This window comes from Corvus kubaryi, unplaced genomic scaffold (assembly GCF_017639235.1).
Source record: "Corvus kubaryi isolate FWS band 111438036 unplaced genomic scaffold, C.kubaryi_AGA036_p1.0 71, whole genome shotgun sequence".
NCBI classification, from domain to species: domain Eukaryota; kingdom Metazoa; phylum Chordata; class Aves; order Passeriformes; family Corvidae; genus Corvus; species Corvus kubaryi.
The window spans coordinates 1,421,156-1,435,039 of NW_024582059.1; the positions used below are offsets into that span (position 1 = coordinate 1,421,156).

Genomic DNA, 13,884 nt, shown 5'->3' on the forward strand with positions numbered 1-13,884 from the left:
GTTGTAATCAACATCCTTGGATCATAGCACAAGTGAACAGCAAAAACATTTTTACACATTTATCACAAGAATTTATTGTCAAATTAAAATTTCTTACATAAAACATACAAGATGTAGGTCTCAGAATACAGATAAGTAGGTTAATAAGGGAGTCCATCTTGCCCCAATGTTCTGGTTTGTTTTCCATTCACTAGAGAAGCAGAAAAGTGTTAAGTCCATTACTTATTATTAAAAAAACTCCAATACACAACTCCTGACAGGTATATTGAAAAATGATGCAAAATTCAAAGTTACTCATGGTACCATAACTGCCTGAGCTGCAGAAACTTTAAAGAAGTTTAAGAGGAACCCTTGATTGTTTGCTCTACAAACAGAAGATCAGTAACTTCGGGTACAGTGTCCAAAGAGGTCAAGATTGTGGTGAAAATGCAGTTTCTGTTGTGCCATGCTTTTTTTAAGCCAAAAACCACATGCTAAGAAACAAAAAGAATATTTCTTGCCAAGCAACAGCACTCTGAAGATACAAATATCAACACCCCAGAAAATGGCTGTTTTAGTAATGAGAGAATGACAAGTGTGAGACTGAGGAGTTTCACAGTAGATTAGTTTGTGATCCATTCCTTTTCCCATTTTTTTCTTCAATACATTAGCTTCTCTTTGCCAACAAAAAAATCCAGATCAAAACATGAAAGTAGAACATCAGCAGAGCAGCAGGTTGTGGGGCAACAGGTCTGGTTTTCCATTTTTGTCCTCACATTCTAGCTTTCCCAGTTGTGGGAAGTAGCAACTCCCAAGACAGCAAAGATGGAAGAGGCTGATGGCTTTTAACCTGCAGCAATTTTCTTCTGTATATGCAGATCCTGGCTGTAGCCACTGCAAGGGCAGCTTACAACAGAGCATCTTTACTGGGTGCTGCAATCAGGGGCTGTATCTTTGTCTGAAGTCCCAAACCAGTGCTTAAGATGTTCTTCTGTGGACTCTGTGCCCGCAGGTCGTGTATCTGTACAGAAGACAAGAATATTGAAGCCTTTCTCAGTTAGACAAGCAGCAGGAATACAGTGATTTAATCTTGACTAGTGTTTTATATATTAGCTATCAAAGCTTCCCTCTGAGGAGCTTTGTGTTTTGAGGAAAGCTGTCCTATTACCAAGTGGGCCATCACAAAACCAGCAATGAGTCATGTTCTTTCTGGAAGTCTACTATTAATACCTCAAAAACTGGCTAACTCTTCAACTTGTCTGCTGGGGCCTTCTGAGACCTGTGAGAAGCATGAGGGCAGGTCACCAAAAGTCAGCAGGCCAGATATAAGAAATTTGAAGTGGGGCTGAGAAACAGGAGTTCTCATCAAAGCAGCTATTATGGCAGCTGGAGCCAGGCAGCGTAGCAGATGGAACATCAAAGACTAAAGCCTACCATTGAAAAACTTCAGAAAGAAGTTAACCAGCAGTTAATTTTATATACTTTTACCAGAAGTCTGTGCTTAACCAATGTACAGTTAAAAAGCAGAACATTTTAGACCACCAGCTATCTAATAACAATATTTTGCTGATTCACTTTAAAAAGTCACTCATCAACACTTCCACTGCAGAAAAGGAAAAAATTGCATATCCTTCAGGGGCTGAAGAATTCATTTTGGTATTTTGATTCTGTAGAGCATACAGAAGCTTCACAGCTCAGATGGTCAGTTTTTCAACAGTCAGATGAAAAACCATGCAGGAAAACTTATTCACATTTCAGGTCTGAATATGTAAGTACAGCATTTACTCTCAACTCAGGCCATCCCCTACAGTTTGCATCTTCAGAACGTTATAGGACACTGTGTTACCTGTTAGCATACCCAAGTTGGAATTATCGAAGAAATTTGTTGGACAAGTCAGAGGCAGAGGCTTTGATAGGTCCTGAGTCACTATTTCCTGAGAAACAGTTTCCTTGGAGGGTGAAGGCATTTGCTCTTTAAAGAAATATGACACTGTCTTCTTAGGAGACTTTGGTGTTGTCTCTCGAGTAGTTTCTCTTAAGGATCGTTCTCTCCATTTTATTGCTCTCTCTTTCCATTTCTTAAGTTCCTCTTTCAGTTGAAGTTCACCACTGCAAAGAAAAAAAAACCAGCATTTAAGTAAGAAAAAGTTAGTTTACTCTAAGGAAAAATTCCTGGAGAACAGACAATTTCTATATTTTCAGATGACACATCACAGACATGGCAATACAGTAGCTGTGTATCTTGGTTTCAGGGGAATTTTTTTTAAGCTAAAATTTCTTCCAACATACAGTTCAAGTGTATCTTCCAGCATTTAACAGATTCTTAGGAAAGTAATCAATTAAAGTTCAAAAGGCCTTTATAAGCCATAAAACACTAGCTTTGAGTAAAACTTTATGATGTGAAATCTAAAATTAATGGTTACTCACTTCTATAGGTCTCCCAGAAAGAAACACTAATGATGTACATAGTTAAATACAACAAATGATTTGACATGTTGCTAGTCAGCTTTCCACTTACTTTAGTAGAAGGTCATTTTGTTTCTTCAGGTGCAAGTTCTCTTTCTGTAGCTTAGCTTGTTCAGATTTTAGAACAAGTATTTGTGTGCTCTGCACAATACCACTGCCACCACCACATGTAAGAGGTATTTGGGATTGCTGAGGATCTGCTTCTTTCAGCACTGGAAAACAGATTTATACATGTGTGTGTGCATTATTTGGAGAGTGCTTAAAACTAACCAATGCATTTTTTAGCCTATTCCTTCTTTTGGTCTTACATGTGAAACCTCACTGGGTTACAAGTGTCATTACAACAGTTACTCTTTTTCTACACAAAACACACCTGCAAGTACTCACACTGCCAGGGAGATACTAAGAAACATAAAAGATTCTTCACTGGGCCACTTAGAGGTGAAATAGTTATTGTTTCAAGTATGTCATAGCTTTGATTAGAACTAGGTATTCATATGTCAAAGGAAAAAGTGGCAGCATGAGCTACCACCACTGCAAGCTTATCCCTCCACAAGGGCAAACATGGCTTGAGAAAAACTCAAGAACTGCTGTGATTCTAATGCAGTTTATATGCAGCTAATGTAGTCTGCTTTCCATCTCAACTTCCAACACACCCAATTCTCCTCATACCCTTTGAGGTACAAGGCTGCATCTCGATCTGGTCTTTAACCATTTAACCTCAAAGTTTTAACATGAAAGAGTCCCTTATATTTATCTTGAATTTACCAGTAACATCTTGCTCTTGGTGTGCTCTTCTCAGTTCTTCTTTTAGCTTTGTTAGCTGTTGTTCTTGGTGTTCTGCAAGGGCTTTATAATTAGCAAGTCTATATGAGGCAGGAAGGGAGGAAAAAAAGATCCAGAAAACCTTAGTTTAATAGTTATTACAGTTTCAGTTGAATTCCAATGAGCTATCAAATACAAGACACACCCAAGTTATACAAGAAAAACTACATAAACCTGATTGTCAGTTATATTTTATGTAAAGTGCACAAAGATTTTAGGTAAAGGGAACCCAAAAGTTGGACTAATTATTTTTGGTGTACCCCTTCTCTCCAGTGAAGTAGAGAGTGCTTTCAATTATTGCTTTCCCCTTGACTTCTTTTGTCAGAACAGTTATTTCATTTATGGCTGGACATGGTTAGCTGAGAAATTTTGGTGGGTGTATAGGGAAGGAGTTTTGGAAGCAACCCAAGGTGCACATAGATTTTACTTTCTCTAATGACAATAAAATCTTACAGCACCTCAAGCTGAATGCTTACTTCTTATTGTGTGGGAAAAATGAAGAGGGAAGTAGAAGCTAAGAATAAAGTAGTTGAGAATTGTAAGAAGATAAGATTTGAACTTACTTCACTTCAAAGGAGTTGGATTGTTTCATTCTTTCCAGATCACATTTTACCAACTGTGTTTTGAGACGGTCAATTTCTTCTTTGTACAGCTCACCACCTTTATCTAATTTTGCCTGAAAACAAAATATTTTCAAATACAAGTACAAATAAGGGCTTGTTACTTAACAATGAAAGTAAGGGTTGTTTACCTTGTATCTTTACTATGATTTAGACTGCTAGATTTTGCGGGACAAGACTAGGAGTGGGAAGTTATTTTTCACTAAGGTGGCTCACCTTAGCAACCAGCACTATAGTAGCAGTTGGTATCGTACTCTGCTGTATACATGCAGTCATATTTTAACAAGTTTTGCTGACTTCCATGCAGATAAAAATCTGGGAATTTTAAAGTAGCGTGCAAATATATCACACGGAATAAACAGTTCATGCTCCCATTTAACATGTTTTAAAATGTTTAACATGTTTCAGAAATGCATCACATACAAGTGACACATTTAGTTTCTAGTATTGTAATATGGGTTCTAAATGTTGTCACTGAAGGTTGCACTGGTGGAATGTGAAACTGACAGGTAGAATGTTAAACAGCCAGGCAGAGTGTTGTACTCTGGGAATGCCATACACAACAAATACATTCACTATACACAGCTACATTTCACCTACAACTGTTGTCAAGCATGCTTTGTGTCTTTCATCAGAGGGGAGAGAGAAGAGTGAAGTATTTTGCTCATACCTGAAGACTCTGCTTCTCTGTTAAGGCAGTCCTGAGGCAATTATCCATCTCATTCAGTTTGGCTTGCAGTTGGGTGAGCTCGCTCGTCTCTGTTCTTATTTTTAACTGTGCTTGTAACTTGTTTATCCTGTCATCTTTCTCTTTGACACTTTTTCCTACTTCATTAATTACATTTTCTAACTTCTGAATTTTTACTTCCATAACCTATTGAGATATATCAATCAATCAGTTATGAGCAGTTATGTCAACAGATAGTAACAGTAACAGCACATGGTCATATTCTTAGCAAAAACAAGGAAAAACCCAAACCATACAAAAAATCCAACACTACAGGCTCTATGGCAATTCTTCATGTCCAGGTCACTGTTTTGTGTCACCTTTTAATAGTCTAGAACACTCAAGTCTAAGAAAAGAAAAAGTGCTTTGGAGAAGGGTAACTGTGACATAAAAAATAGGAGGGAGAAAATGAGTCCTCAATTCCTGTGATTAAATAGAGAATTCTTCTCCAGCTTCATGTCTGACAGAGTGAATACCATATACTTACAGGAAGCATCAAGAGTATCACCCTATTAAAGTCAATACTTCAAAAGCAAACGAAAACACTTCATATGAATTTCTAAACTGAACATCTATCTCTTTGTGTACAGAAATCAGGCAATTAAAATAATCACATTACAGGCAAGAGCTCAAAGTTCCACTTTGGAAATAAAAGAGCTACTAAAATAAAGTGTACGCTATTTGTATTGTGGTGGCATAGATTTACAGTTGCCATCAATCCTTATTTTCAGTTTGGACTAATCTCACTTAGAAAGCAAGCATCAAAGAAGTATTCCTTAGAAACAAGAATTGGTACCTTTTTATCTTGTTCTGCAACCTTTAGTTTATTATGAAGCCTATAATTTTCTTCTTCTAACGCCAGGCTGGCAGAGCCACCGGGGGCCAGTTTTTCTTTTAGAGTGTTTAGATCCTGAAGCAACTCTTCATTTTTCTCTTTTCTCTGTTTCAATTCAACATCAGCATTTTTACTATAATCTGCAGTTCTGGCATCCAGCTCTGAAGCAAGTTCAAGGAGTATCTGAAAATCAGTAGCATCATACAGAATAATTTAAAATAATTTTTTAATTTGCTAGAAATAAGGCAAGTGAAGAAACAGGAAGTATTTGCTGTATTATTTTCACATTCTTGTTTCAGTGCCCCATTTGAAAATGCCTTCTGTCAGAAATGGTATCAGTAACACTCAAAAGAACTGTTTCATTTCTGAGAGAGAGGGAGGCAGGAAGGGCCACAAGAGAAGATGATAGTGTATTGCAGGTTTACCAGTATTTTTGCATTAACAAGTATATTAGAGAAACGAAGGAAGTATATTGGAAAGACTTCTTGAATGTCAGTAACAGAAAACCATAATTATTCACAGATTTTTTAACTAGAATGTATTCAGTGACTAAAGGAAACTAAACCTACACATTGGGCTATTCTAGAAACCCACATGTTTAACACATCAGTTAAATGAAAACTTCACAATCGTCAGGAAATGACCATGTTTACTAGATTTTTGTTTGTTTGTTAAAAGCTTTGACCCACATAATATTAGGGTCAGGAAGTTCCTCCAAAGACCTTGCCAACACTGCAAAATCCCAAAGAAGTCAAGACTGGCTATTGACTCTCTATAGAAGAAACTTTTTAAAATAGGGTAAACTTAAGATTTAATCAGAAAGATGAAATCTTGTGAAATCCTGTTCATGATTCACTAAACCCTGAAAAATGCTACCCAGGTTTCCAAAAGAGACAAGAGATAAGCAGATGAAAGGAAGGAGTGTGAATATAAATTTCAGCTGAGTTTTAAAACTGGCTAAGGTAGTTTTTGATAAAGTTTAGCAAGAAAAGCAACATTTTCCAGAATTCAGACTAATAAAACCCCAAATAAACAATTCCACATCCCCTCCCATTTATTACCTAGAAAGTCTTTCAGAAAGCAAGTTTCCAAGTTCAGATGCTCGAGGAATCTTTAAAAGTCTTTTAAGTATTCCTACAGCTTACAGTTGAAGTATGAGTAAGTGCTGATAATAAATGAATGATCATTTAAGAGCCTTTTTTGTGTTTTGTTTTCAATCACAGGCATTTGCAGAGTGCTTACACAAAATACATATCTAATTCTATAACATTTAATTTTACCTTTACTTTAGGACTCCAGAATTTAAAGACTTGCAAAAGCCTTTCATTATCTTTCTCTAGTTCTTCTTTCAGTTCCTCTGCATCCCAGTGAGTTCCTGAACAAGCTTCCCAGAACTGTATTGTTTCTTTTCTAGCACTTTCTTCCTGCTGTAACTCAGCTTCTATGCAGAGAAGTTCACATTCCATTTCTGATACATCTTTGAGAATGCTCTTAAAAAAAAAAAAAAAAAAAGGGAATTAAAATTTAAGTACTGGTTTGATTATCACATTGTCTAAATATACTTTCTGTCCTCTCAGCTATCAGTATAGCAAGAAGTCTGTTTTAGTATCTAATTATCATATAAAAGGAGATTTGCTATATTTGCTATACTTAAAATTACACCCTGTTGGGAAAGCAAGAAGACAATCTACATTCTGGAGCAGGCTGGAAGGGGAAAAAAAAAAAGTGATTTTTAGCAAAAATTTCATTGTTTTAGAACAAGTCCTCTTGGTATTGGCAAGTATGTATTTTATAGGGCAAATAAGTAAATAACATTCCCACTATTTTCTAACCTATTAGTTTTACTTTCAACCCCTTTACTAAGCAAAATCCTCATATTATAGAGCTAGTAGCATAAAAAAATAGCTCTATTCCTTTACCCCCTTAAGTTTTAACAGATAGGCCCATTATCTGTTAAAATGCCATTAGATTCCCACCACCACATGACCCCATGCCTTGAAATGAGTCTTCATGTCTATTTTTTTTTCCCCCCAAATATTACCTCTGCATCCAAGTGAAAACTCTTCAGCCCTTCACTGCTGTTTAACTCTTGAGATGATACTTCATTCTGCTTCAAATAAATCTTCCTGAGACATTGAATCTGGGATTGTAGGTGATCTTGTTTTCTCTTTTCCTTAAGCAATTCCGTTTCATACTTGTGAACAGTAGCGTGATATTCTCTTTTCTTTGAGCAAACAGCACTGAACAGAACCTGTTGCAGAAGCACAGGATGTATCAGTGTGCATGTTTTAAATGGTGCCCTGCATCCAGCTAAAACTGTATTTTATAATTCCATCTATTTACTCTGAGCCTGTAAATGTCCCAGATAACTAACACATGACTAAGAAAATTAATTTCACATGTGCATTATAGCAATGGCATATAAGCCTTTTAGCTGAGACAGTACTTTTCCAGTACACTTTTTTTTTTAAGCTTCAAAAATAGCCAAAAAGTCTAAAAGGCTCTAGACAGCCTTCCACAAATCTAGACTTTGAAAAGCAAAGTATTCTTTGTTATATTTATTTTCTCTTAAGAGTTGTGAAAGGTGGAGATGATCTACAAGAATAATATCACTGTGCAGATTTAAGACTTTATTCTAGCAGAGATCACTAGTTGAATCTTGAACATCTTTAACCATGAAAGTTAAAAGCCATCTATGGAAAAAAATAAACCTAACATGGCTGAGTTAGGTTATAAAATGAGGCTCTTTGGAATATTAGGTCAATGTCTAAGTTAATGGATATTTATAGACATGACTGACTCTCAAGAACCTCACCCCCTCTCTCCAGGCCTGTGCATGTTTCCCCCCACTGCTCCAACAAAAAAAAAAACAAACCCCATCCCTTAATATCTCATGGTAAATAAAGAAACAGAAAAAAACTTTATCATTTACTGTACTTCTGCATGTGTTTACAGGAATTCTTTCCCAACTACCCTTAACCTTTTTGCTGATAATTTTAGTCCAATGGAGAAACTGATTCCAAATTGGGGAAGATCTGCAAGGCTGTAGAATCATCAAACTACTTGGGTAGTCTTACAGAGCAAGCATGCATCTCCAAGCAAGCTTGCATGTCTCTTTCTCCCACAAAGAAATACATACTTAGTCATCTATAATTTGATTTATAGAGTACAGAAAGAAAATTTTATTTCCCAATTAAAACGGAATAATATTAATGAAATAATACTGTGCAAAGCAGCTGAACTACAATTAAAAACTAAGTTTGATTTACATAACTAAGTAGTTCCAGTTATCTAAGATTGTAAAGCAATTACTATCAACTTATTTTCTCCAATGTATGGATTCTTAATAACCAAAGCTTGAATATATAAAATCCTAGCTGTTACCATTGAGAGCTTATTAAAAAAACCCCCCAAAACCCAAACCCAAGCGATATGAAGCATCCACATATCCAGCATTTTAAGTTGGTACCTTCAATTTGGTCAATAACTTCTGGAGACGACTGTTCATTTCCTCATTTCTAGTTTGAAGTGTTTTGACTTGTTTACTCTGCTCCAATGGCAGCTGAGGCAGTATCACAGCCATCAGTGCTTTCTGACTATTCAGTTCACTCTTCAGCTTAAGAGACATTGTAGAGAGACATTCATATCTCTTCCCCATATTTGGGAATTTCTCAAGAAGCTCCTAAACGCAAGAGAAACAAATAAGTTTGATCACAATAAGGAAAAGTGTGATTAGCTATAAACAGAAATGTAAAATAAATGACCTGACTCCAGGACTAGCTCCTACAGTAGGTATTGGTTTTACAACAGGAAGTATTAGGATTAAGACTTCAGTTTTGACTTGCCACAGGGATATGACAAGAACACTAATCTAGGAACAAAACCAGGTATTTTCTTAGTTTTCCAGCAAGTCATTTCACAAGCTCAAATTGTTTTTGTGGTTTAGATTGCCTGTCCACCTCAAGACTTGTAGATTAGGCATTAAAATAAATTATTGCCTGTTCACAAGTTTGCCAACTAGCCTTCCCTCAGGATGGACTCCCAAGTTTATCTACTTTTCCTTTCTTGAAGGAAAGGGCTCATGAAGTGGGTCCTAGCACTGTGCCATGGAAAGGAAGGTGTGAACAAGCAGTGAGCAGGCTCAGTAGTGCTACAGGCTTGAAGACCCAGTATCACCTTTAGTCATGTCTATGTTACACATTTTAACATAAGTATAACACTCCCTTGGCATACTCCCTCCATTGTTAGTTGTTAGTTGAAAGAACCACGATTCACCAGTTTTCTTAACTCTTCACCTCACAGTAAAAACATTGGAACATTGGGAAGAGGCAGACAAGATCCCACCTATCACAGAAGTCAGAAGGGGAGAGTGCTCTTAAAAGGGATCAGCTGATGTTAACTTCCCTCATTATAATCTCCCTGCTGCTGATGTAGGATAGAAATACAGCAAGAATGGAGAAAGCTACAAGTGACTGATTTTTGCAGTTTGGTTCCTTACCACTTTGGTATTAACTGAAGAAGCACTCTGGGCTTCTTTGCCCCATGTAGAGTGATATCTAAATCTGCTGCACCTGCAGATTTCATCTGTAGACTGCAGTACAATGATAGTGCACTTTAAAGCGTGTCATACACATTCATAAATCCTGGTTTATTCTGGCTTTCGGTAGGTTACTAGCACTTCTCATATCTCTGTGAAAATATACTCAGGATAGTTAACTAGCAAAAGGTCTGAGGAATTCCTGCTTTGAGGGCAGAAGCGCTTTAATGGAATTAATTTATTTGATACCAATTTATTATTTAATGGGGAATAATGGAAGGGAGGATTTGGGGGGATTTTACAAAACCAGAGTGGCAAAGTGCTTCTGTTTGAGGTTCAGCAAGGTGAACTGCCGGGTCACAACTGCCCATGCCGTGCTACAGGTTCAGGGAATAGTGTCTGGAAAGCTTCCCAGCAGGAAAGAACCTGGGGGTGCTGGTCAACAGCTGGCAGAACGTGAGCCAGCATGTGCCTGGGTGACCAAGAAGGACAATGGCATCCTGGCTTGTGTCAGGAATAATGCAGCCAGCAGGACTAGGAAAGGGATTGGCACTAGCAAGGCCACACCTCAAATCCTGTGTTCAGTTTTGGGCCCCTCACTACAAGACATTGAGATGATGGAGAGTGTCCAGAGAGGGAAAATGGAGCTGGAGAAGGGTCTGGAGCACAGGTCCTGTGAGGAGTGGCTGAGGGTGCTGGGATTGTTTAGCCTAGAGAAAGGGAGACTGCGAGAAGACTTTATTGCTCTCTACAACTGCCTGAAGGGAGGGTGTAGCCAGGTGGGGGTTGGCCTCTTCTCTCCAGTAACAAGTGATAAGCTGCATTGGGTGAGGTTTAGACTGGTTATTAGGAAAAATTTCTCAGTTGAAAAGGCTGTCAAGTATTGGAATAGGCTGAGACCACCAGGGAAGTGGTGGAATCACCATCCCTGGAGCTACTTAAAAGATGTGTACATCTGGCACTTAGGGACATGGTTTAGCAGTGATAATGGCAGTGCTGGTTTAAGGGTTGAAATCTATAACCTAAGAGGTCTTTTCCAACCTAAATGATTCTATGATCCTACACGACTAGTTATGTTCATTGGGGTGGCTGGACAGTAATGAAAGCAAGTGAGATGTTCTGTGAACATTAAACTGAACTCAGTTGACGCAAGATGTGCAATCACTGAACAGCAACAGCAAATCAACTGATCCCATGGGTATGCAGCATCTTAGCAAGATATGCAAACCATTTTATACATAATACATAAAAGACTTATGCTCCATGGCAAGTCTCAGTAAGTTCCTATATGGATCCTTAAAACAAGCAGAAAAATAAACTTACCTTAATTTTCAAGGTTTTTTCTTTCAAGCTATCATCAGCCACCTGCTCTGCAATATCCACCGGGTTTCCCAGAACAGACATATTATTCAGGTTTCTCTGCTTTAGTTGTTCTAAAGCACGTTCCAGTTTTGCCTTTGTTTCAGCACACTAAAATAAAAGCATGCATATTTAAGTACTATTCAAGACGAGAAGTTATGAAGAACTCAGGTATGCAAACTGCAATACTAACCATCTCAGCATTTCTTTGCAATTCTGTCTTGAGCTGGTCCCGCTCAGACCTGACATCCTGAAGAAGTTTCTGTAGCTCATCTTTTTCTTGATTAACTGATGAGATTTGTTCTTTAAGTTGGAAAGAGTGACTAGTTCTTTCAGTTAATAACTGGTCCTTCTCACATGATATGCTATTTAGTGTCTCAGTTAATTGTTGAATCTACAGAAAATAGTGGAGAAAAACACAAATCACAATTTGGTGATTGTGATCTTTATACTCTATGAAGTACTCAAATCAGTTGTGTCAAATACAAAAATCATAATTTTTAATACTAAAATTCACACTACCAGCAAGAAATGTTTAAAAATAATTTTGGTGTTCTAGAAACTCAGAAAAAGAATTTACAAGGAAGAGGAATAGCATGACAACCAAAAAAGTCTACTTCAGTCAGCTTTCGTCTTCTGTAAAGCAAGAGGAATCAAAGGAAAAGGCAATCAACCTCTGTCCGTATCACAAGAAAATTGAAATAAATAGAAGATGAGCATAAAAAATGGACAATATCTTTATATTTCCTTTACTGAAGAGTAATACCTGCTAAACTGAAGTAATCCACAATTATACTCGTTGATCTACAAAGCAAGAATTTGGCAGGTGAAAAGCTCAAAACTAAAGACTACAATAAGAATGAGTTGGCAAGAGCTAAGTGCAAGACTTCCAAACAACGTCTATTATTCAGAGAGTGTGCAAAGCACCAAGAATTCAAAACCCACTTCAATTCACACTGTCTACACAGTGCCAGTTAAGGTCAGAATACAGGTACAGTTGCTGATTATTACATTACATTACATGAAACCTGCACTCATCTGAAAAAGTGACATTCATTACAAAGCTGAGACCAGTTGAGGGTGCTATTAATAAACATCAATAAAGAAACTTAGAAAAAATCCTTCGCCCATGTTCATTTACCAACCATAAAAATGATGTGCTGAGAATTAAAAATTAAGTAAGATTTGTGTTGAGCAAAAGTTTGGCACATTGGGAATAAAACATCAGAATACAAAATAGTGACTAAACACCAAAAGCCCTCACCTTGCTTGTTAGGCTGTCCTCCAAAATCTGTGACCGCCTCTGAACCTTTAACAAATGTTCTTCCCTTTCTTTATATGTCTCTACCATGTGCTGTAGCTCATCTTTCTCCTTGTTAAGTGAAGTGATTCTCTCCAGCTGCTGACACACTTGCTCATTCACTGCTCTTTCAGTTTGTTCCTTTTCTGCCAGTAGCTTGCCATACTCAGCTGAGACACGAGTCAGGTTTTCAGTGACTTCAGTGAGCTGGAAAGAACAAATCAAAACCAGCATTGATATTTGTAATCACCTCTTGCATGGGCAAAAAGAATTTGATGCTTTGGAGAAAAAAAACCAGTAACATTCTAGAGTTCCTAAATTTTCTTGTCCCAGCGATCAGGTTTGTGTTGAAGAGTGTTATTGGATCATCACTCAGAAGCACTGTCTGTACACGTGGGTTGTTGTAAATGGATTGTTTTGAGGAAGACATCCCCAATGGTTTCCTGGTATAGTAATTAAAAAGAGATGTAACGACTTTGCCTAAAAGCCAATCAAATGTCAGTGCTTCTGCCTCAGTGATAGGTCAGAGTAAACATGGAAAAACATGCAAGGCATTCTAAATCCATAAAAATGCCTCAATTGCTGTATCCACAGTAGATAAGAGACATTACTGTTTGCTAAAATGAAGCCTAAAATCCACACTGGCTTCAGACATGAAAATAATAAGCAGAGAACAAATTTATAGTAGTTCAACAAATTAAAAAATGAGCTAAGCTGTCTTAAAGTTGCTCAAGGATCTTTAGAATGGCACAGCTACATTATTACATTACAGTTACATTATTAGAAGGAAAAAAGTTCAAGACTGGAAAACGCACAGAGGTCAAAGTGCATTGTTGATTCCAAACAACATTCAGTCGTTCAGCAGCAAGACATACTTAGTTATAAAGCATAGGTTTCTTTATCACATTTACTGGAGCCCTACAAACTGAAGTTTGCAGAAGACATGGGCTGCCAAACCCGACTGAACTCCTGCTTTCCTTGACAAAACTGCTTCTGACCTTCTGCTGCAGTTCATCAGTTTTTTCCTTCAATGCCTCTTGTGCCTTCGAGAGCTGATTTTCTTTCTCTGAAATGCTTCCTTTCAGCTCCACAATAGTCTCCTGGTGTTGTCCAAGAGATTCACGAGTACATCTCAACTCCTCCTGCATCTGTGAGTTCTTTGGACACAATTAAAGTACATTAACACCTGAGCAACACTTCCAAAATCTAAGGGAGAAATCCACTAAAGCTGTCCTC

The 13,884-nt window shown here is 37.5% G+C and overlaps 1 protein-coding gene across 2 annotated transcripts in view; it reads right to left on the reverse strand.

The window, feature by feature from the left end:
• CENPE (centromere protein E) overlaps nucleotides 1-13,884 on the reverse strand; it is a 34,835-nt gene continuing 20,951 nt past the window's right edge. Inside the window, exons 28-41 of one of the 2 annotated variants that reach the window (XM_042049998.1) lie at nucleotides 13,647-13,805; nucleotides 12,613-12,855; nucleotides 11,542-11,742; nucleotides 11,313-11,459; nucleotides 8,922-9,134; nucleotides 7,494-7,703; nucleotides 6,733-6,942; nucleotides 5,414-5,635; nucleotides 4,561-4,764; nucleotides 3,834-3,946; nucleotides 3,214-3,311; nucleotides 2,498-2,657; nucleotides 1,838-2,088; nucleotides 1-1,000 (exon numbers count right to left, since the gene is read on the reverse strand). In XM_042049998.1, the coding sequence (XP_041905932.1) occupies nucleotides 903-1,000; nucleotides 1,838-2,088; nucleotides 2,498-2,657; nucleotides 3,214-3,311; nucleotides 3,834-3,946; nucleotides 4,561-4,764; nucleotides 5,414-5,635; nucleotides 6,733-6,942; nucleotides 7,494-7,703; nucleotides 8,922-9,134; nucleotides 11,313-11,459; nucleotides 11,542-11,742; nucleotides 12,613-12,855; nucleotides 13,647-13,805 (2,529 nt within the window). In that variant the 3' untranslated portion in view covers nucleotides 1-902. Of the gene's footprint in view, nucleotides 1,001-1,825; nucleotides 2,089-2,497; nucleotides 2,658-3,213; nucleotides 3,312-3,833; nucleotides 3,947-4,560; nucleotides 4,765-5,413; nucleotides 5,636-6,732; nucleotides 6,943-7,493; nucleotides 7,704-8,921; nucleotides 9,135-11,312; nucleotides 11,460-11,541; nucleotides 11,743-12,612; nucleotides 12,856-13,646; nucleotides 13,806-13,884 lie in introns of both variants that reach the window. The other variant, XM_042049997.1, reaches the window with a different exon arrangement.